This window comes from Mastigoproctus giganteus, chromosome 6, assembly GCF_048544385.1.
Source record: "Mastigoproctus giganteus isolate SK-2022 chromosome 6, ASM4854438v1, whole genome shotgun sequence".
Lineage (NCBI taxonomy): Eukaryota > Metazoa > Arthropoda > Arachnida > Uropygi > Thelyphonidae > Mastigoproctus > Mastigoproctus giganteus.
The window spans coordinates 155860663-155886047 of NC_143580.1; the positions used below are offsets into that span (position 1 = coordinate 155860663).

Genomic DNA, 25385 nt, shown 5'->3' on the forward strand with positions numbered 1-25385 from the left:
GAATTGTGTAATATTTATTGATTATTAATGTTAATAGAACTTACAATTTTTACAGTGGTATATGGTTCATGGTTTGAGCATGTATCGACTTACTGGAAATTCTGTCAGGACTATTCATATAAGGTTCTTTTTGTGTCATATGAAGAATTAAAACTGGTAGGAATTTAATATGTTTGCAGTAATTTTGTTCTATTATGTTATATATAATTCTTTAAGTTGAATAAATATGTAGAATAGTTAATATAGTTTTATTTAAGAATAGGAACAGGAAAACTCATAGATGCACAAGGCAGGGGTCACATTGTCTCTACTCAAAGCAGATTTTTTGAATTTTTAGAAAAACTGAAAAGTGCCATGAGTCATCACTAGGTAGACAAATAGTTGCAGAGTGAAAAGGCACTGATTTCTCCCCCCCCCACCCAATCCCTGAGATGTTGGATATGGGGCACCTGTTGCAACATGCATCCCAGGCAACCCAAATGAAATTGATAAACAATTGGGGGGGGGGGTGTTTAGATTGAAGTATAGTGCCTTGATGGTTCTGTAACCAGTACCATATTTCCATGTATTAGATGCACCTTAATTTTGGGGCTCGAAATTTGAAAAAAAATGTATTACATAAAGTTATTGAACTCAAGTTTTATTCATCATAAAATTCATACAACTCATCATTGTCAAAACTCCCATCCATTAGCTTGTCCTCATCTGTGTCTGTTGATGAATCACTGTCTTCATATATTGCCTCATCCTCAGTTCCATCTATGGCATTTGAAATGCCACACTTCTTAAATGACTTGACAACGATCTCAATCTTGATATTATCCCAGGATCTTTTCACCCAGGTACAAACTTCTCCTATAATTGGTTTCTTCACTCTTCCTGCTGGTGTCAGATTGTCCCCAGAAGACTTTATCCATTGGTTCCATTAGTCTCTCATGGCAGCTTTGAAGGGTTTGTTAATGCTGACATCAAGTGGTTGGAGCTGGGATGTCAAGCCTTCAGGTATGACGGCAAGTTTTGTTTTTTGCTCTGCAGCAATCTTCTTTGTGTTTTTTATTATGTGTGCCCTGAACTGATCAAGCACCAATAGGGCAGGTTTGCGTAAGAGCCCAATTGGTCTCCTGCTCCAAACTTTCTCAAACTAGATCTTCATCCCATCCTGATCCATCCAACCCTTGTCATGTTAGTTATTTAGTTAGTTATTTGGTTTTTAGGAGCATTAGCAACTAAGGCCATATTGCTCCGGGATATGCGGTGGTCATTCCCTGACCTTTCCACATCCTCTGTATTTGGTGATGACAGGTTCGAACCCCGGTCTAATCAAGAAGCATGTGCTATGCACTGCTGCTCCTTCCCACCTGGCTACGGAGGCGCCTCCCTTGTCATGAACATGGACATTCACTCCTCGAGGAATGTCTTCTTTTGGCATTTTTTGCATTTGAAAATCAGCATAGGAGGCAGCTTGGTTCCGTCGGCACAACAAGCTAGTACAACTATAATGGCTCTTTTCATGTCCACTTGTCTTCACATTTACAGTTTTCACCCCCTTCTTATCAACAGTTCTGTTACTTGGGACATCAAATTGAAGGGAGACTTTGTCCATATTTGCAATCTGTCCCAACTCAAACTGATGTGTCTTCCGACATTGAATGACAAAATGATGAAATTCAAGGACCTTCTGCTCATAGCTTTCAGGCATCTTTTGGGCAAGTCTGGTGCATGTACGCATGCTTAGTCCATTCCGTTTCATGAACCTGAAGCACCAATTGTGTCCTTCTTTGAAATCAGTAACTTTTTTTATCAGCAGTTCTTCTTGCCTCATGCTGAACCATCTTTGTGGACACAGGAATTCCAATTGCCCTTTGCTCCTCAATCTATATCTTCAATTCCCTCTCTAAATTAGGCCATTTTGCTGACTTGCCTCTAATGGCCTTCTTCTGCTGTGGCGTTTTCAGTAGGGTTTCTTCTTCCCGTAGCCAGTCTCTGATTGTTTTCTCAGTTGGAGGAGGACAAAACTTACATTCAGCAGCACGATTTCCATTCACTTTTGCAAACTGGATCACTTAACTTGAATTCAGCACTGTACGAAAATATTTTCTGAGCCATTTCTGGGCAGAACATGGCAAAACATAACCTGATGTACCGGTAACAAATGCGAAACAATGAGCGCAAAGACAAGCGGGAAATGCAAGTAAAAAAAATCTACAACCACCACTGTATAAGATGCACCCAGTTTTTAGACCCCAAATTTTTCGAAAAAAGGTGCATCTTATACATGGGGAAATATGGTAATTGTAATTAATGACTTTCTGCCATCACTGTTGCTTCCATTTTAGATGAACATAACAGATCTTCTGCCATCACAGTTGCTTCCAGTTTAGATGAAGATAACAGAATGACAACATAAGAAATTTCTGTCAGACCTGTATGCCCAAAATGAGCATTTGTTGGATAGAATTGGAGCAGCATGGACCTGTATCTGTACACATTGGAGCAGTGTGGCATTAAGAGCAGTTACTGCTATGGATAAAGGGATGATTCAGTGGAAGAAGACAGAATGGTTATCAATGAACATTGCTCTTCATGGACTAATTTTTAGTGGAGTTCTACAGGGTTTGGTGCTGGACCTGTTTTTGTTATCTGTATTATTAATGTTATTATCATTGATATAATGATGATGCAATAGGATGTAAAAAAATAGGCAGATGGGTTAATAATTGGCAATTGAAGTTCAACATTGCAAGGTACTGCATATAATGCCTTAAGTAATGATTGCCAATTCCAATTACTATGTAGAGTTTGAGATCAAAGCTGCACTTGAATGTTTGCATATGGGTAGCAGTAATCCCAGAGAAATGTATCAACTGTGTGTTAATACACTCAGGAACATCCCCTTTATTTCCCTCACTAGTCATGGGGAACAGAGGGGATGCTCTTATCAAGAAAGCCACTTTTTTCTATAAAATGCAGCATCTAGAGAGAGTAAGCACCTGTGAGGTGATCTGATTGAGGTGTTTAAAGCTTTGAATGACTCGGGCAAACTCATTGTTGATGATATTCTTCCTCTTGGTCAGACTATCACGTGAGGGAACATAAATTCAAATTAAGGAAGGATGGTTGTAGAATAGATGTGCAGAAGTTTGCCTTCAACCAATGGGTGGTTGATTGCTGGAACCAGCTTCCATCCATTGTTGTAGAAATGAATAGTTTGAATATATTAAAGGAAGAATTAGACAAAATATTGGAGGGGATGGATAGATGAAATAGACCAAGTTTTTTTTTTTTTTTGGCTGATGCTGTATAAACTTGCTTTCTTGCATCATTTGCTACTACTAATACTATAATAGTGGAAGTACTACAAAAGCAGAAGATTTCTGCCTTATAGGTATCCCATCACCTTTCTGATGAACAAAAATCTTCACGCTTTGATTCCTCAACAGCTGTTATAGTTTTGAGAAGAGAGAGAGAGAGAGAGAGAGAGAGAGAGAGAGAGAGAGAGAGAGAGAGAGAGAGAGAGAGATGAACTATTGATTATAAAGTCAAAATTCAGCTGTCATTGGAAACACTCTACATCATTTATGTGAGGCATTGTAGCAGCTGAAGGTTATAAAAGTTATCTTTTGTCTTCATAAATGGTATCATTTTCATGGATAAAATGCCTTAAGCAATGATTTCCAATTACTATGTAGAGTTTGAGATCAAAGCTGCACTTGAACTTTTGACAAAATTTTTCTGTTTTTTTTTAAATTTTTTTTAAGCAGGATTGCTTATTTTGCACAAAAGAACGTGTAGTATGTTACCTCTTTAATGGACAAGTACAACTGAGAAATTCTACCATACTCTGCATACAGTTGAGACGTGTTCCCTGGACTTCATCTTACTCTTGGTTGAAGAAACTTTTCCTTGGAATTTAGGTTTTGTGTCTTAGAACTTTCACAAGCTGTGATCCACAGCTAGACAAAATTGCATTGTTATAATAGTATTCAAAAGCTTCACATTGATATCAAGGAGTGATTGACAAGCAGGGCAATTATACTAAAAATCAATTTTTAAAAAAAAAAAAATTATTGCATTAACAATAGTGCAGTGTGCATTACTTTAGGAAATGATGTAAAATGAGCTACCAGTGTTCTTCCACACACATATGAAGATCATCATATAAGGGGGAGTCAATAAGCAAGCCACAAACAAATGCAACTCCTAATACTAAATGAATGATTGTGTGTACAATCATTCATTTAGTATTCAGTGGCAGAACACCAGAATGGAAAGTTTTAAGAATGTGATACAGTCACTTTACTCAACTACCTTCAGCAAATGTTTCATCATTTCAGAGTATCTATTAACTTTCACAATTGTTAGCTAAATGTGAGTTGCAAGTTTCTCCCACTAACTTGTATGTTTTACTACTTTCAGGATCTAACAGGAATGATAACACATATAGCCAAGTTTTTAGGGCATTCTCTTACTTTAGAAGCTGTACATGCCATTGCCGATCATTGTTCCTTTAGCAAGATGAAATCAAATACCATGGTAAACAGGGAAGTTCTTCCAATATCTGACCTGTTTGACATGACGAAATCAAAGTTTATGAGGAAAGGTATTTTTTAATTAATATTACTATATAAAATAAATAAATTTGCTGTTATAGTCCAGAATGTAGGATCAGCGTTTACATAACTTAAAAAAAAACAAAAATTTACCTTATTTTTGTGGCATCAGATGGATTCAGCTATGGTCATGCCTTATTGATTAAAGAAACCTACCCACAGTCTGAAATAGAAATGCCATCAATATTTGCAGTAGCTACAAGCAAACTAATAAATTTTATATACAAAATAAAATTTTATGGGAAACAACACAAACCATTTTAAGTAGCTATATTATATTAAGGTTGATGTTGTTTGATGAGAGATTAACAAGGGTAACTGAGGCCTAAATTTTTCTGTTTTTTTTTTTTTCTGTTTTTTTTTTTTTTTTTTTAGACATGCTTATTGCTGCCTTATCAAGGGCAGTTAAAGGCTGTAAGATAGCAGTTATCACTGAATTAAGAGGAAAAATTCATATAAATTTGATTTGTCACCAAGAAAATGTTCGTAATCACCAATACATAACTATGCTAATATTAGTCCCATAGGTTTCTTTGATTTGCTCTCACCACACGTGGGACCCATTCCCGAATAAGTTTTTTTTTTTTTTTTTTAACAATTGATATATTTAAATTCACATAAGGAAGTATAAAAGTTAGAGAAAATCTAATGCCCTTTTCACTGTATGGTCTACTCCAGCAGTTCCAAACCGGTGGTTTGGAAAAAGTATTCCAGGGGATTTGCAATAAAAATTCTGTAATAGCGTCTGCATAGATTTACATAGGTATATTATTGTAAACTACAAAATATAACTAATAATAAACAAAGTAAAATAAAATTAAATAAAAAGTAAAAATTAACATAGAAAGAAACCACATCTCCCATAATGAGTTTTACTACCTTACAGTATATCATGTTAAATAAATGTTTTCCACACTAAATTTCTTTCCCCCCCATTCTCAAGGATTTTTTTTTTTTTTTTTTTTTGGAACCTATAGTACTTAATATCGTGAATGGGTTGAAAAGTTGAAAGAAAATACTTGTTGACATTAAACTTCTACTTCCGTAGATTGTAATTTTCGGGAAATAGGTATGAAGGAAGGAGGTTCCAGAAAACAGAAGTTGAATAAATGAAGAAGAAGAAAAGTTGGTTCTGTGAGTTTGAACTTGGACACTATGAATGTTGTTTGAAAATGATGTTGACTGGTTGCGGCACATGTTTGGACTGCTTTGAAAGAGAGAACAGGAATTATAGAAGCCAATTCAGAAGAACAGTGCCATGCAAGTATCTATAGAAAAGGCATGCAACAGAAACTGTCTATCAGACAGAGTGGAGAGACTGTTAGAGATGAGACATCAATTGGCCTAACTGCCCTCTTCTGAATGGAATCTAGAAGCCAGAGAAAGGTTTTGGGGGGCACCACTCCAGATGTGGGAACAATATTCCATGGTAGGGCAGATTTGTGATTTCTACAGAGTCGGCATCTGTTTGGAAGAAAAGTAACACCGAGAGCGAAAGAGAAAACCCAGTTTATTAGATGCAGTGGAAGCAATATTTGTAATGTGCTTTATGCCAAGAGAGATTATTAGTCAGGGTAATTCCCAAGATCTTGCTTAGAAATCAGAGCATCATCGAAGATAAGCATATAGGAGCAGAAGAATCTCTTTTGTGAGATATAAGACAGGACTGAGTTTTAGAAGGATTAAAATTAAGTTATCTTTGCTCCACTGGAGAATTATCTGGAGATCAGCATTTAAGGATTTGGCAGTGGATACTAAAGTTGAAGCTGTTTGAGCAGGGCAAGGTTTCTCAAATTGGAAGGTGGAATGCAATGTGCTATCGTCAGCAAAACTATGGATAGGATTTCCAGTCAATGGAAGAAGGTCATTAATATACAAGAGGAAAAGAGTGGGAGAAAGAACTGAACCTTGGGGAACACCGGCATTAATGGACAAGTTAGAAGACAGAGCCATCTACCATCGCATGCAGTGAGCGGTTAGAGAGAAAACTGGATACTCCGTTACAAAGAACAACTGGCAAATCATAAGATGGAAGCTTATTTAGAAGACCTTTATGCCAAATATGACCAAAAGCCTTTGAAATTTCAAGAGAAATAGCTTGAGTTTCACCAAATTTTTCTATTGAATTTGTCTATAGTTGGTTAACATAAGCCAGAATATCACCATTGGAACGACACTGACTGAATCCATACTGGTGATCGTTGATCAGATGAAAGATTTCCAGATAGTTTTAAGAGTTGGTGGTTAATTGATTTCTCCATTTCTTTGGAAAGAATAGAAGTAATTGCAATGAGACGATAATTGGATTGAAGGGATTTGTCACCATTTTTAGGAATTGGCTGGATATGGGCAAATTTCCAAGCAGAAAAAAAAACACCTTTGGAATATGAAAGTGAAAAAAGACTACACAAAACAGGAGTAAGCTCAGGAGCACAGGTTTAGAGAACAATTGGAGAAATACCATCAGGACCTGGAGTTTTCTTAGCATCAGATTCATCAAAATCCTTCTGCCATCCTTTTGTCGGAAGCCCACAGGAGGCATTGAATGGAGTGTGCTGGGGATGGTTTGAGGTGATTTACGAAGATCACCAATACATGAGTTGGAATAAAAATAGGATGCTAGAAGGTCAGCTTTATCTTTGGCTGATGTGGCAACAGAACCATCTGGTTTTGTCAGAGGTGAGAACAGAGATGGGCAAAAATTGCGGCCAATAGCTTTGGCAAGAGACCAGAATGCTCAGCTACCATTTGGACTAAAAGCTAGTTTTCTACTCTTAGCCTGTTCGAAATCTAGTTTGGATTTATTAATAACTGCTTTACAAAGTATAAATAATACTTAATAATAATTTTTATTATTATGCAATGTTGCTTATAAAAATGTAGTACTGGAAATATTTTATAATAAAAATTCAGAAATATTATAAGATTTCAGAGAATATAGGCTGTGTTTTACATTAAGAATATTATGTCGAAAGGGGTTCGTGATAAAAAAAATATTACATTGAATGGGTCAAAAAAGTTTGGGAACCGCTGGTCTAATCTTTAATTTCCCACAATACCAGAGAGTCTGGTATCCAACAGAATGTTACTTCCTCATTGTGCTCTTGAAAGTGATGAAGACAAGATCAGATTTCTTTCAATATTGGATGAGAAGAATAAAGATTATTTTTAATAACAGTTATTTCACTGAGGGTAGCTGTGTGAATTATGGCAGGCTATGAGGAGAGGTTGCATATTTTAACCAAAGCAAGTTGAATGCATTTAGTTCAGCTGCAAGTATGCTGCATCAAGAGGCAGGGAAAATCCTCTTCTATAAAGAAAGGAAATATATGGCTGATGAACCCATATATTTCATGATTATCAGATTTGTCTTCTAAAATATCCATGTATATTCTATATTTATCCGAATTCTCAGAAATATGATCAGAATGCAGTTATTGTAAGCAATGAGGACAACAAGTTCTTATCCCATTTAGTAAAGAACTTGTTGCAGCTCATGGAAGATCAGGTGTACTGGTATAGTGACCCATCCTAAGGTTCCACTTGTACAGCAGTTCTTTAAGTTGAAATCCTGCAGGTCAGAGCTCTCAAGTTTTGTTTTTTGTAAAAAGGAGCACAAAGAGGATCATACAGATACAAGGTGTGGCTATTAAATAATGAAACTGCATATACAGCACTACACATCAAGTGCCACCCGTTAAAAAAAAGGCACATGTTGACCTTGAATTTCTCTGGTTGTCCACCAAGTCACGTTCCAACATGCTCATTTTCTCTGCAGGGAGACAGGTTTTCATTATCTTGTGCTTTTGCAGTTTGCTGAAAAAATGACAGACAAAAGAATCGAACAACAAATCCAACTTCAAATTAAAAAAAATAATAAATAAAGAAAACAACTGAAAGTTGGTGTTTTCTTTATTGAGTTGTTACATCAAGTTTGTGGGAAAAATACTGTCAAGAGTGCACTTGTTTGAATGGCATAAAAGATTTTTAGAAGGAAGAGAGAATTTGGAAGACTATGAATGACCAGGCTGTCTGGTATGTATGAAAACTGATGAAAATGTGGACTAGGCAAGGACATTGATTAGTAGTGATTGTTAGAATGGTTGCATCAGAACTCGATATGGACAAAGAAGCAGACAAATTTTAACTGATAATTTAGCAGGAGAAAAGTGTGCGCCAAGATGGTGCCAAAAATTTTGAAGGAAGATCAAAGAATGACAAGACCTCAATTTTGTGATGATTTTTTGAAAAAAAAAAAAAAAAAAAATTGAAGATCCAGACTTTCTGAGTACTGTAACTACTTGCAATGAAAGTTGTTTGTTCCAGTATGACCCAGAAACTATAGACTGCCATGCAATGGAAGACAAAACAATCCCCCAGATCAAAAAAAAGCAAGGATGTTGAAATCAAAAATGAAAACTATGCTTTTTTTCTTTGATATTAAAGGAATTATCATGGCTGAATATGTCTCACCAAATCAGACTGCCAATCAAACATAGTACACTGAAGTTCTGAGAAGGCTGCATGGAAAAAACTAAGGAAGCGACCTGAATTGTGGAAGGGTGGTTGTATGCTCCTCAAGACAACGCTCCAGCACATAACGCACTCTCTGTTTGCCAGTTTCTGGCCAAAAAAACAAATCCCTGAGTGTGAATGTGCACCTTGCTAGACCCAGCCTCATGTGACTCTTTTTCCCTTCCCTAAATTGAATCCATTGAAGAGAGAGAGAGAGAGACTTACAGAAATGTATGGAATAGTGTGTGTGTGTGCAAACCCAAGGTAATGATTTTGATGGGAATAACTTGTAAGGTACAAAATATTTCATTATATTTATTTTATTGCAACAGTTTTATTATTTAATAGCCACACCTTGTATTTCCAACTAGGACGTGTAGGGAGGCTTCTATTTTTTTATGTTTAAAGACCTAAGAAGGTTTGTCACCTGAGAAATAGCAGGTAGTGTTCATTTGCTTCTGCATATAAGCTTTGTACTAGGAAAGTTCTAAAGGCCCCAATAGCAATGTGCTGAATGGCATTAAGACAGTGCAAAATGCTTTTCCTGGCTGAGGACCCATAATCTGATGAGTGCTTTATACAAAATAAGTAGTGATATATATATATCACTACTTATTTTGTATAAAGCACTCATCAAAAAAAAAAAAAAAAAAAAAATATATATATATATATATATATATTTTTTTTTTTTCCCTGTCTGTGCCTCAAGGTGCAGCAGATATTAATTGGAGTATTTAATTCTGTATGCATGTGCTTAAGAGATGTTACATTTTTCTGGTAATAAGTTTATTAAATCAAAATAGTTACAAATACCATGTTTCCAAAAGGCTCATGGTATTTGCAACTGGTCTTAGATTATTCTTTATCTGTAATTCGGGTTCCGAGTGCAGAAAATGTTGGCTGCAGAAGTAGGCAGCTAAGGATTTTTTTCCCTGAAACTTGATATGCATTTTGAAGAGGCTAACACTCTAGTTTATCAGTTGGAGCTGTCTTATGGAAAATTTATGAAAAAATTTATGAAAAGGAAAGAAAAAGATTAATTTCAAGAAAAGTAAGCTAAGCTTAACTAGCTGTTTTTTTTTTTTTTTCTCTCTTTCAAGAAAGTTTGGCTAAAAAGTCATTTTTAGTTTTAAATAGAGGAAAAAAAAAAATACTCTTACAGATCCATACCTCATTAGCATCTTGTGAAGTATAAAATTGTGAGAAGACTTTTAGGCAAACTGGGATGGTAAAAAAGGTCAAGTAGGAAGTTAAAAAAAAAGGCAAAAACTGAAGTTTCCTCTACCTACACTACTGACTTGCATTAGAGTTGATATCTTTTGTGGGAATGGGGGGGAGTTGGTATTAAGTTGGCCAAAATAAACAGATCCACAAAAAAAAATCATTCTCTACTCAAAAGAGCATTGACAATTATTATTGGATTATTATATCTACAACTTACTGATCATGCTAACATACCATGAGCTGTAGATATAATTTTTATGCAGGAGTTCTCCCAAGACCTGAAAATTATTTCAAGGGTTCTCCAGGGTAAAAAGGTTGAGACAGGCTGGTCTAGTCTCTAATCAAGTCACAAAGCGGCATTAGGCAAGCAAGCTAAGGCAGATTACAAGATGTATCTTGCAAAGATTCTGTAGATGAATCACTTTGGTCCACTAGATATGATTTAGCTATTGATGATCCTGCTCAGATTGTTGAAGGACAATAGATATTTTACATTTACACAGGAGGTATTTTTTTAAGAATGGGGTGCCAGAAGTTTATCAAGTTCTGACAAGGAGCTAAATGATTTTGTGATAATTGAGAGAAAAATGGAGGAGAAATTTCTGAAATTGAATGCGGCACCAAGGTGGATTGGTTCTATCCAATTATATAGAATGAGGCAGTAAAGGAAGTAAGCAAACCTTTTAGCTATAAGCATGAAAGCATCATTGGATTCAGGGGACCTTGGGGACTGCAGATGTATCCCCAATTCACAAAAGGGATTCAAAGGATGGCATGAATAATTACAGACTCATTAGGCAGAATGCACTGGTCCAGAAGGAACTAGTAGTTGTTGGTGACTATTGTCAGGGAAACGGGGAACATGCTTTGTAAAAAGGATAGGTGGAACAGGACCAGGGTATGTCTGCCAGGGGCAAAGGTTGATGACGTTGTAGAGCGAATATCATCTTTTAAGGGCAAAAAAGGTGAAATAGTTGTACACGTTGGCACTAATGATATTAAGAGTAGGAGACCGGCAGAATTACTTAACAAGTACAGGTCACTGTTGAACAAAAGCCAAGAATTAGGGTTGAATTTGAAAGTGTCTGCAATTCTGCCCAGACACGATAGGAGGGAGTATATGATGAGAGCCTTGTCGATCAATTCGGCCCTCGAAAGATTGTACAAGGCTCAAGGGGTAGAATTTTTTTCAGCCTGGACTGTACTTGTTAACAGGAGAGATTGCTTCTACAGGGATGGGATACACTTAAATAGAAAGGGTGCAAGAATATTTGCTGATGCTATCGAAGCAGTGTTAGGTGGGTCGGAAAACTGCCAGCTTGGGGGGAGACAAAGACCAATAGATTGACAGTAGCCACTGGCAGAGGTGAAAGAGATTCTTGCACTGCTTCTATTAGAATGAGCAGAAGCCTGAAAAACAAGATGCATGATATTTCAGAGACTGCTGGGAGCCATTGCAGTACAAGTAAACACATGGGTTGTGTTAGGGTAGCTAAGAATAGAAACAGGTGCAGGTATACTTGCGTGTACACCAATGCTAGGAGTTTAGTAAATAAATTTGATGAATTTGAGGTATTTCTCAAAACATCAAAGGCAGATATTGTTGGGATATCAGAGACGTGGTGTCACACAGATATAAGGGATGCAGAATTGGAATTTGGGGAGTACAACGTCTACAGACAGGATAGGAAGGGGGGAGGGGTTATGCTATTAGTTAAGAAACACATAAAAGCCAAGGAAGTGAAGCCAGTCAACATCGCTGGATAGTGCAGTGTTGAGTCAGTTTGGTGTGACATAAGCATTGGGAGATCAAAATTGAGAGTAGGAGTGTGCTATAGTCCTAATGACTCTGATGAGTATAATAAGAAACTGTACAGGGAAATAGAGTGGGCCAGTAAATCAGAGAGTCTTATAATAGGAGATTTTAATTTCCCAGATATTGACTGGAATTTGGGGGCTGGTCACTCACACACTAGCAAGGCTTTTGTGGATTTATTGGATGATTGTTTTCTACATCAGCATGTTCGGGAGGCAACTAGAGGGAGTAATACTCTTGATTTGATTATCAGCAGTGATTCTTCATGCATTAAGAATCTGCAGATAAATGAACCACTTGGTGGCAGTGATCACAGTGTGCTGAAGTGGGATTTACTCAAAGAGGTAACTACCATTAGGGGTAAAGGGAAGGGTTATTGCTTCCGTAAAGGTGACTACGATGGACTGAGACGATATTTAAATTCTATTCAGTGGGACCAACTGATGATGTTACCAACAGCAAATTCAAAATGGGAAGCATTCAAAGAACTTATCTTGGAAGCTACTAGGCTTTACATACCAACAAAGAAATATTGTTCAAGGTTTAGGCCTAAGTGGATGTCAGATGAACTAATGAGGCATATGGCAGAGAAGAAAAATGTATGGCATACTTACAAATTGACACAGAAGCCTATTATAGATACAAGTTGATATGCAACCAAGTTACAAAGGAGGTTAGGCAGGCGAAGGCAGATTACGAGAAATCCTTGGCAAGGGATGCAAAGAAAAACAGCAAAAGAGTTCTTTACTTATGTAAACTCTAGAAGGAAGGGGATGAATCAGATTGGTCCACTTGATATTGATGGGTCAACTGTTGATGATCCTGCTCAGGTAGCTAACAAACTAAATGAATATTTTGCATCGACATTCACACATGAGGAGTTATTCAGCGAGGGGAATGCCAGACGTGTATTCAACTCTAGCAGTAAGCTACAGAATCTTGAAATAACTGGGAGTAAAGTGGAGGAGAATCTGTTGAAGATAAACACAAGAAAGGCACCCGGGGTGGATGGGATCTATCCAGTTATATTAAAGGAGGCAGCAAAGGAAGTAAGCAAACCCTTAGCCATAATTATGAGAGCTTCCTTGGACTCAGGGGAGGTACCCATAGACTGAAAATGTGCAAATGTGACCCCAATTCACAAAGGAGGATCAAAGGCTGACACAAGTAATTATAGACCTGTGAGCTTAACTTCTGTTCCAGGAAAATTAATGGAGGCACTGGTTAAAGAAGCACTGCAGGATCATTTAGACAAGACTTCAGTTATGGCTCAGACACAGCATGGCTTTGTTAAGGGGAAGTCTTGCCTGACCAATTTGATTGGGTACTATGATGCAGTCACAAAAGAACTGGATGCAGGGAATAGCTTTGATATTATATACTTGGATCTTAGAAAGGCTTTTGATCCTGTTGCACATGGAAGACTGCTACACAAATTGGAGCAGTGTGACATTGGAGGCAAATTGCTGCTATGGATAAAGGGGTGGTTGAGGGGGAGAAGACAGAGAGTGGTAATCAATGGACACTGCTCATCGTGGACTAATGTTATTAGTGGAGTCCCTCAGGGCTCAGTGTTGGGTCCATTATTGTTTTCTGTATTTATAAATGATATTGATGATGGTATATCAAGCTTAATGTCCAAGTTTGCAGACGATACAAAGGTTGGCAGGGTTGTCAAGGACACTACTGACACTATGCTGCTGCAACAGGATCTGGAAAGGTTGAGCAGATGGGCTGAGAGGTGGCAAATGAAGTTTAACATTGACAAATGTAAAGTACTACACATGGGAAACAGCAACCCCAGAGCAACGTATCAACTCTGTGGTACTACACTGACAGTGGTAGAGAATGAAAGGGACTTGGGGGTAGAGAATGAAAGGGACTTGGGGCAGGCAGATATGAAGTTCTCTGAGCAGTGCAGACGGGCTGCAAGAGTAGCTCATGGAGTATTGTCAATGATATACAGGAATTTTTCCAGCAGGGATAAGGAGGTGATTATTCCCTTGTATAGGGCAATGGTCAGGCCACACCTAGAGTACTGTATACAGGTCTGGAGGTCTCATTTCAAGAAGGATGTAGAGCTGCTGGAATGAGTACAGAGAAGGGCAACAAGATTAGTGAATGGAACAAAGGGGTGCTCTTATGAAGAAAGGCTTAAGTTTTGCAAACTAGGCACCAGCGAGGTGATCTGATAGAGGTGTATAAAGCCTTGAATGGTTTGAGCATGCTCAGTGCTGATGGGATTCTTCCTCTATCTCAGAATAATCACCTGAGAGGGCATAAATTCAAATTGAGGAAAGACAGATGTAGGATAGACGTGCGGAAATTTGCCTTTAGCCAGCGGGTGGTTGGTTGGTGGAACAGACTTCCATCCCTTGTAGTGGAGGTTGATAGTCTAAATAAGTTTAAGGCTCAGCTGGCCAGGTATTTTGAACGATCAGAGGGGTGAAGTGGGTTTTTTTTTTTTTGGCTGATGCTGCATAAGCTTGCTTTCTTGCATCAAATGCCTCTGCTAATGCTAATTAGCTTGACTTCTGTTCCAGGAAAAATAATGGAGTTGCTGGCTAAACAAGTAATGCAGGACCATCTAAACAGGGAAGCATTTATATTGCAGTCACAGCATGGATTTGTTAAGGGGAGATCTTGTCTAACCAATTTAATTGAATTACTATGATGCAGTGACAAAGGAAATGGATGCAAAAAAATAATTTTGATATCATATAAGGTAAAACATCAATTATCTGAACTAATTGGGACCAAGATTGGTTTGGATAATCCAACATACATGAGAATACTCAGTTTATACGAAACTAAGTGTAATTAGGCCCACAATTAAATTATTGTGTGCAAGTTTATTACTGCTGTATTTTGAAATATGAAGTATTATAAAAAATAATTTAGGAAATGGTTTGTAAATAATAACCAAAATGTTTTGAACTTACCTAATTGTTTTACATGGTTTCAACTATGGATCATAATTTTTTTTTTTTTTTTTTTACATAAACAGAAGTAAACAAACAAGTAATTCCACACAAATGAGAGTATAATGAAGGTTTACTTATTAAAATATGTAATCTTGAATTTTTCTTTGAACCATGCGAGATTCTTTTTTTTTGTGACAAGGTCTCTCATCCTCTTTAACAGTAGTATCTCCATAGAATTGCATTCAGATTGTTGCTCACACCATATAATTGAAGTTTCTAGTGCAGTGACGGCCTCTGCATGAGTGGGCACACTCCCTGCTCTTCTTCCTTATCAGGATCACCTTGGTTAAAATCAGCACGTTCTTCCTGGACTAATGCAACAATTTCTTCTTCGGTTAAAATATAACCAGGATCATCAGCATCATTGTTTAACCATGCCTCTACATCATCTTGCCCATACTCGGAAAATCTGGGAATCCCTTGAAATAAAGTTACAATCTCAGCTACGTCTTCATTCAAATCTTACGCATGTGTAACCGTCTATTTGGCAGCACTCAAAGTTTATGCCATTCCTTTTTCAGATAGTCAACAGACAATGACGCATCAAGGTCACTGGAGACCGTCCTGGTTTCACACAGGAGCTGAAGCAAACATTTGATTTTTAACTCCTGTAATGACAAAGTAAGAGCATTAGTAGAGTCATACGATGCAAGCGTCTGCAGCTTCAGCCAAAAAAAAAAAAAAAAAAAAAACCCCTCCCATTTCACCCCTCCATTCATTACAAATGCCTGTCCAGCTCAGCCTTAAATTTATTTAGGCTATTAGCTTCACAACAAAAGATGGAAGCCTGTTATCAACTACCTGCTGGCTAAAGGCAAATTTCTGCACCTCTATTCTACAACCATCTTTCCTCAATTTGAAACTGTGCCCCCTCAGTTTCTTAGTTGTTCCCCTCACCAATCTTGTTGCCCTTCTTTGTACTCGTTGCAACTCTACATCCTTCCTAAAATGAGGCCTCCAGTCCTGTACACAGTACTATAGGTGTGGCCTGACCATTGCCTTGTATAACAGTATAATCACCTCCCTGTCTCTGCTACCAAAATTCCTATATATCATTGACAAAACTCCATGACCTGCCCTGGCAGCCCATCTGCACTGCTCAACGAACTTCATATTTGACTGCACAGATACCCCCAGGTCTTTCATTTTCCACCTCCCTAAGAGTAGTACCACACAGTTGATACGTTTCTCTTCGGTTATTGCTACCCATATGCAGTACTTTGCATTTGTCAATGTGTAAACTTCATTTGCCACTTCTCAGCCCATTTTCCAACTTATCTAGATCCAGTTGGAGTAGCATAGTCGTTAACAACCCTGCCAACCTTTGTTTCATCTGCAAACTTGGACATTAAACTGATATACCTTCATCAATATCATTGATAAATATACAAAACAACAATGGGCCCAACATTGAATCCCGGGGAACTCCACTAATAACATTTGTCCACGAAGTGTCCATTGATTACCACTCTCTGTCGTCTCCCACTCAACCATCCCTTTATCCATTGTAGCATTACCCTTAATGTCATACCTCCCCAATTTGTACAGCAGTCTTCCATGTGCAACAGTATCAAAAGCTTTCCTGGAATCCAATATGATATCAAAATTATTTTTAGCATTCAGTTCCTTTGTGACCACATCATAGTATCCAATCAAATTGGTCAGACAAGACCTCCCTTTAACAAATCCATGCTGTCTCTTAACTATGACTGCAGTCTTGTCTAGATGATCTTGCAATGCTTCAACCAGTGATTCCATTATTTTCCCAGAAACACAACTTAAACTAACATGTCTGTAATTACTTGTCACCTTTTGAACCCCCCTTTGTGAATTGGTGATACATATGCACACCTCCAGTCCATGGGACCCTGAGTCCAAGGAAGCTCTCATAATAATTATGGCTAAGGGTTTGCTTACTTCCTTTGCTGCCTCCTTTAATATAACTGGACAGATCCTGTCCATGCCTTCCTTATGTTTAACTTCCACAATTTCTCCTCCATTAAATTCTATGACAGAAATGGAGATTAAGATAAAAGCGTTTAAAATAACTGAACGAAGTAAAACTAATAAAAACAGATGTATTTATAATAAATATAAAATGACTGTGACTGAAGTTAAAATAATAAAATAGTAATAAAAGCGCTAAAAACTGTGGATTTCGGAGACTACAGATTCCTTTCTCGACAGTGTGCTTCTGTTGTACGACAATGTCCTTAAATAGCAGGCCCACGGCACTTGTCACATGGTTCCCCAGGAATATGGTTGGCATTTCCCACCTGCGTGCTGGAACTGGAAATGGCTTGGGAGCGCGCCAATAAAATCCGATCATCTCGTTCAAGAACGACAGCTTCAAGGAGGGGATGTATGTGAACACCCCTATCCCTGTTAATAGTGTTACCGCTAGCCGCCCCAATGCGCAGCTTCAGGGGAGATCTGATGAGCTCGGTCAGTGATGACTGCAGCTTCAGGGGAGATCTGATGGAAAAGATACGTGGATGATACTTTTACCATCATACAGAAGGGGAAGGAAGATTAAATACTTAATGTGCCTAATAGCTTCTTCCCTTTCATCCAATTACCTCGGAGGTAGAGATAGAGGGATCCCTCCCGTTTCTTGATGTGTTGGTGATCAGAGAAGGTTGTAGGCTTAAGACAAAAGTTTTCAGGGAACCTATGTGCCGGGGGCAATATACCCATTATAGTTCAGCAAAAACCAGCCAACACAAGGTTAAGGCCTTAATAGATAGGGTTGGGTCCCACTGCAATACCTCCGAGGATAAAGAGAGAAATTATTAGTCACAGCAGACCTCAAGAAATGTGGCTATCCCAAGACGGTTTTGGATAAATTTATTAGAGGGGGTAGGCTCCACGCGTAGTGAGTCGTCCGCCCCTGTGATCACTGCATACATTCCTAACTATCCGGGCCTTACTGAACGCATTGCATGTACAGTCCGGGGGAGCCAGATACGCTGTGTGCAACTTCCGGGACATGGAGGTTGCACACAGTGATATCACAAGTTAAAGACCCCATAGCAAAAGAAGTTAGTAGTGTGGTGATAAAAATAAATGCCCGGATTGTGGGGTTTGTTATGTTGGTGAGACAGGGCGACGACTTAAAGAACAGCTGGGCAAGCACATGAAGGCTATACAAACTGCAAATTATGCGAAGTCTGCTGTGGCCTAGCACTATTGGGAGAAGCAGCATCAGATCTCCCTCGAAGCTGTGGTCATCACTGACAGAGTTCACGGGTTCTGGGACTGTAAATGGTGTGAGAGCCTGTGCATTGGGGCGGTTAGCGGTAACACTATTAACAGGGATAGGGGTGTTCGCATACATCCCTGTCGTTCTTGAACGAGATGATCGGTTTTTATTGGTGTGCTCCCAAGCCATTTCCGGTTCCAGCATACAGGTGGGAAATGCCAACCATATTCCTGTGGAACCATGTGACGAGTGCTGTGGGCCTGCTATTTAAGGACATTGTCGTACAACAGAAGCACACTGTCGAGAAAGGAGTCTGTAGTCTCCGAAAGCCAGTTTTTAGTGCTTTTATTATTATTTTAACTTCAGTCACAGTGATTTTATATTTATTGTAAATACATCAGTTTTTATTAGTTTTACTTCGTTCAGTTATTTTAAAGCTTTTAACGCTTTTATTTTAACCTCCATTTCTGTCATAGTATATATATTTTAATTGCAAATAAACTAGAAAAGAATAGCGAAAGCTTAAAAAGCGGTACTCACCTTGAAATTAATCTGTGATGGTTTACTTAGGTAGCGTGGTTAATGTTTAAGTTGAATGGTTAAATTGAAAAATTAAAAGGGAGGGATTGATTTTGATTTTGATTTGGTAGTTATTGGCGCATCGGCTTCTGTGGCCATATTGCACCTCCCAAGGTTTTTGCAGTACTTTGATCCAAGCCCGAGGCGGGAATCGAACCCGCGACCTTTGGGTTGCCGGGCAGGTACTTTACCCACTCGGCTAGCCCGGTCGGCCCAAAAGGGAGGGAAGTAGGTAAAAGTTGACTGAGTTAAATGGGCGCAAGGAAACAGAAGTGTACACATCCAATCCTTGGTTGTCATCGAAATAAAAGAAAGAAGAATAATTAAAAACTATGTAAGTGAATCCGGTGAAGCCAATAGTCTTTACGAGGACTTTCGTTAGTTAAAGAATGTCTTCAGTTGGCAATGTGTGGGGAGAGAACGCGCATGGTATTTTAAGAATAAAAAATTATACTCTCGTGATGCCTTTTTTGACATGTGGGAACTTTAATCTTGAGAGGTTCCAAATTGGGGAAAGATTGAAGGGGAGTTTAGAATTTAGAATTTTGAGGTTAGAGTGGTGCTTGTACCATTAAAATTGGAGGAGTGGTGCAGATAAGGTGTCGATTATTACAGTTAAAAATATCTTATTAAATTTGACAATACGAAATTTTAATTTTAATTTTTTCACATTCCTTATTCTCCCCGATGCCTTTAGACATGTCTAATAATCATAAAAAAACTCAACTAACCAGCACACTCATCAAATATTTTTCCAATAAGTTACACATTGCCTTTTTACAAAAATGTCTCCACCACAATATCATCCCCAAATTTGCCCGCCTTTTCCTAAAAATAATTGCAAAAAATATCCACATATCTAACAACGCACATCTATTATGATCATCCGTGAAGAAATCAGGAAGAGATATAATAAAAAATATAGCCTTTTAAATAGTATACACCAACTCAAATTTTACCTTAAAAAAGGAATGACCCCTCATGACTGGATCAAGTTCACCAACAAAAACAATATACGTATTAATGCTACCAACCAAGAAATAATACAAAGACATAATAAAAAATGGAATTCCCTCACGACTCGTTCCCCCGCAAAAATCACCACCGTTAACCTCTCTTCCAGATCTTTTACATCCGCTGAACTTTCTGGCCTGGAATATGGCTTTAATTTTGCCATCAAAAATCAACATTACCCTATAAAAGACTGCATTGTTGAACTCCAGTCCAAACTCCGAGCATCATCCCGATAAATGGCGTCTAATGCACCAGACAAATAGTATTATTAATACCAAACTTTCTTCCTGCTCTAATATAAAAAAACAACAGCTTATGGATTTACACAAACTCAGTAAAACTTCCAACGTTATTATTCAAAAAGCTGATAAAGGTGACACGATTGTTATAATAGATAAAGACACCTACACTGAAAAATTAGAATCCATCTTAGCAGACCCAAACACATACATAAATGTAAATAACCATAACATCGTAAGACTCAAAAATAAACTTGACATAATTCTCAGGAAACTCAGGCAAAATAAGGAAATCAACCTTTCCACACTACAACAAATTGGAATCCGCAATAACATCCTCTCCCACATGTTTGGGATTATCATGTTACACAAAGCCTACCACCCTTTAAGACCAATTGTATCATATAGCAATTCAGCTTTCGCTAATTTATCCTCCTTCCTGGTCAAAATTATAACCCCCCTTACTAAATTTTCCACTTTCAAGATCAATAACACCAATCAAGCTTTTCAAAAAATTAATAATATCACAATATCCGATACAAACATCCTAGCTTCCTATGACGTTACTTCTCTTTACACAAATGTCCATATACCATTTACTTTACAAGCCTTACGCAAGTTCTTAGAAACAGACGATACCTTAACAAAACGTACCTCCCTTTCTATAGACCATATCCTTGAACTCACCACCCTTCTATTAGAAGCAAGATTTTTTAGATTCAACGAAAAAATCTTCCAACAAATATATGGCTTACCAATGGGCCTAGGGATTTCGGCCCCATTGTCCGAAATCTACCTAGCCGCCATTGAAAGCCAAATTCTACACCCCTTTCCCCCTGAACTAAAATTATACATGCGTTATGCCGACGACATTCTTGTAGTAGGCAACAGATCCATTATTAATAACCTCTTCGTTAAACTTAACTCTGTACATGATAGACTTAAATTCACCCTTGAAATTGGACAGAACAATCAGATAAATTTCCTTAATCTCACTATCTATATAACAGGCACAAAATTAAATACGAAAATTTTCAGGAAAAATACAAACACCGGTAAATACTTACATTTTGCTTCTCATCACCCTCTAAACACTAAAAAGGCAGTTTTATATAACCAAATTCACAATGAAATACAGTATATTACCGACAAATTTATATCCAGAGGTTACCCCCACCAACTCATTTTAAATACAATCCTTAATGCTAAAAATAAAATTAAATCTAACATCCCAACCAAAGACAAAAATAAAACTAACATCCGCATAGTCCTCCCTTACCACAATGAACTAGCAGGACAGTTCCGACGCCTATTTAACAACACTGATATCTCCCTTGTTTTTTTCCACCTACAACAAATTAGGATCCTTCTTCAGCACCCATAAAGACACATACAAATATTCTACAAACAACCTTAATAATATTATATACCTCATTAATTGTCAACCAAACTGCAACACATGTTATATCGAAAGTACCACTACCAAATTTGGCTCATCAAAAACATCCAACACCCGTGCATACTACCATTTCCATAGTCTCACGTCTAACCAATCCGTCACAGAACTTACAACTCATGCCCAGACTCACAACCACCTCATCGATTCTGCCATTTCCATCATTAAACTAAAATCCAGCTACAGAATACTTCAATATGAAGCTCTAGTTATCGAATGGTACAAGCACCACTCTAACCTCAAAATTCTAAATTCTAAACTCCCCTTCAATCTTTCCCCAATTTGGAACCTCTCAAGATTAAAGTTCCCACATGTCAAAAAAGGCATCACGAGAGTATAATTTTTTATTCTTAAAAAAATACCATGCGCGTTCTCTCCCCACACATTGCCAACTGAAGACGTTCTTTAACTAACGAAAGTCCTCGTAAAGAGTATTGGCTTCACCAGATTCACTTATATATTTAATTATTCTTCTTTCTTTTATTTTGATGACAACCAAGGATTGGATGTGTACACTTCTGTTTCCTTGCACCCATTTAACTCAGTCAACTTTTACCTACTTCCTCCCTTTTAATTTTTCAATTTAACCATTCAACTTAAACATTAACCACGCTACCTAAGTAAACCATTGCAGATTAATTTCAAGGTGAGTACCGCTTTTTAAGCTTTCACTATTCTTTTCTAGTCTATTAACACGGTACTTGAAGATTTCTAAAAATTTTGTATTGCAAATAAACTTAATTTTGTTTTATTTAAATTGTTGGTGTGAAGCCTAAATATTTCAACATGAATTTTCCCAACCTCATAGGCCTGTTTGGAGACAATTTCTCCTCCACTTTTCTCTCAGTTATTACAAAATCACTTAGCTCCCTGTTAGCATTTGATAAACTTCTGGCACTCTCCTCATTGAATGACTCGTCATGTGTGAATGTAGATGAAAAATACTCATTCAGTTTATCAGCTACCTGAGCATGATCATCAAGTCAACCCATCTATATTAAGTGGTCCAATCTGATTCATCCCCTTTCTTGTAGAGTTTACATAAGTAAAGAACTCTTTGCTGTTTTTCTTTGCAGGCTTTGCCAAGATTTCTTGTAATCTGCCTTCGCCTGCCTAACCTCCTTTGTGACTTGATTACAGACTAGTTTATACCTGCCATAGGCTTCTGTGTCACCTGATACTTTATATGCGTCCCATACATTCTTCTTCTCTGCCACGAGCATCATTTATTCATCTGACATCCATTTAGGCCTAAACCTTGAACAGTATTTCTTAGTTGGAATGAAAAGCCTAGTAATTCCAAATTAAGTCCCTAAAGACCCCATTTAGAATTCAACGTTGGTAACATCATCAGTTGATCCCACTGTACAGAATTTAAACTATCTGAGATCTCTGTAGTCACCTTTATGAAAGAAAAAGCCTGTCCCTATAGCCTTGATGGTAGTTACATCTTTAAGTAATTCCCACATAAGTACATTGTTATCACTGCCATCCAGTGGTTTCTTTATCTGAAAATTCTTAATACGTGAATAATCACTGCTGATAATCAGATCAAGTGTATTACTCCCTCTGGTTGCCTCTCAAACATGTTGCTGTAGAAAACAGTCATCCAGTACAGTAAATCCACAAAAGTCGTGCAAGTGACCAAACCACAAGTTGCAGTCAATATCTGGAAAGTTAAAATCCCCCATTATAAGACATTCTGATTTAGTGGCCCGCTCTATTTCTGTGCACAACTGCTCATTATACTCATCAGATTCATTAGGCCTATAACACACACCTACTCTCATTTTTCCTTTCCCAGTGCTTATTTCACACCAAACAGACTCAACACTGCAATGTCCACCAACATCAATTGGATGCACTTCCTTAGATTTTGTGTTTCTTAACTAACAGCATAACCCCCTCCTCTTTTCCTGTCCCATCTGTCCTTCCTGTACACATTTTACTCCCCAAATTCCAATTCTGCACTGCTTATCTGTGACACCGTCTCTGATATCCCAACAATATCTGCCTTTGATGTCTTGACTATCACTTCAAGCTCATCAAATTTATTAACTATACTCCTAGCATTAGTGTACATGTAAGTATACATGCACCTGTTCCTACTCTTAGTTACCCTAACACAGCCCATGTATTTACTTGTTCCACTATGACTCCCAGCAGTCCTGGAAATCTCCATTACCTTGCTTTCCAGGCTGCTGCTCATTCTAATAGAAGCTGTGCAAGAATCACTTTTGCCTTTGCCTGCGGCCACTGTTAACCTTTTGTATTCCTCCCAAGCTAGCAGATTTCCGACCCACATAACACTGCCTCAATAGCATCAGCAAATATTCTTGCACCCTTTCTATTTAAGTGTTCCCCATCCCTGTAGAAGCAGTCTCTCCTGTCAACAAACAGACCAGGCTGAAAAAAATTCTACCCCTTGAGCCTTGCACAATCTCTCCAGGGCTGAATTAATCGACAAGACTCTCATCATATACTCCCTCCTATTGTGTCTGGGCAGAATTGCAGACACTTTCACATTCAACCCTAACTTGTAACTGTTTTTCAACATTGACCTCTACTTGTTGAGTAAATCTGCAGATCTCTTACTCTTAATGTCATTAGTTCCAACGTGTACAACATCACCTTTTGTGCCCTTAAAAGATATCTGCTCTACAAAGTCGTCAACTTTTGCCTCTGGCAGACATACCCCTGCTCCTTTTCTATGCTGTACTGCATATATCTTCGAATAAATAATCAGAAGTTAATTCATTAAGTGGCAGGAGTAATATTTCAGCATAACAACCAGTGCTCTAAGAGGTAGATACTGTAAATTTTCTTTTGGGGCGGTGGCAGTTTGGATAATTGATATTCTGCTGTACTTGGATTTCGGGAAAGCTTTTGATATTGTTACACATAGACTGCTGAACAAATTGGAGCAATGTGACATTAAGGAAAAGTCACTGCTATGGATAAAGGGATGGTTGAGTGGAAGAAGAGAGAATGGTAATGGACTGCTCTTCATGGACTAATGTTATTAGTGGAGTCCCCCAGGGTTCAGTGTTGGGCCCATTGCTGTTTTTTATATTTATCAATGATATTGATGAAGGAATATCAGGCTTAATATCCAAGTTGCAGATAATGATACAAAGGTTGGCAGAGTTGTTATTGGCAGTATGCTACTGCAACAGTATCTAGAAAAGTTGTGCAGATAGGCTGAGAAGTGGCAACTAAAGTTTAACATTGAGAAATGCAAGGTAGCGCATATGGTTACAGTAATCCCAAACGTACCAACTGTGCAGTACTGCACTCAGGGTAGTGGAGAATGAAAAATACCAGGGGCTAATTGTGCAGTCAGATATAAAGTTTTCTGACCAGTGCAAACAGGCTGCCAGAGCAGCTCGTGGAGTCTTATCAATGATATACAGGAATTTTGGTAGCAGGGATAAGGAAGTGATTACCACATTGTATAAGGCAGTGGTTAGGCTGCAAAATTGTTGAGAGGAACAAAGGGTCTTTCTTACCAAGAAAGACTTAAGTTCTACAAACTGCAGCATCTGGAGACTAGGCACTTGCAAGGTCATCTGATTGAAGTGTATTAGGCTTTGAGCAAGCTCAGTGCTGATGGTATTCTCCCTCTTGTTAAGATTATGCACTTGGGTGGGCATAAAATCAAATTGAGGAAAGACAATTGCAGAATAGATGTGTGAAAATTTGCCTTTACTCAGTAGTTTGTTGATTTCTGAATAAATTTCTGTCAT

General features: G+C 37.9%; 1 protein-coding gene across 1 annotated transcript in view; it reads left to right on the forward strand.

Moving 5' to 3' along the window:
- LOC150084674 (sulfotransferase 1A1-like) overlaps window positions 1-25385 on the forward strand; it is a 128088-nt gene that overhangs the window by 96703 nt on the left and 6000 nt on the right. Inside the window, exons 5-6 of the mRNA XM_090376318.1 lie at window positions 56-156; window positions 4417-4600. Of these exons, the coding sequence (XP_090232444.1) occupies window positions 56-156; window positions 4417-4600 (285 nt within the window). The remainder of the gene's footprint in view (window positions 1-55; window positions 157-4416; window positions 4601-25385) is intronic.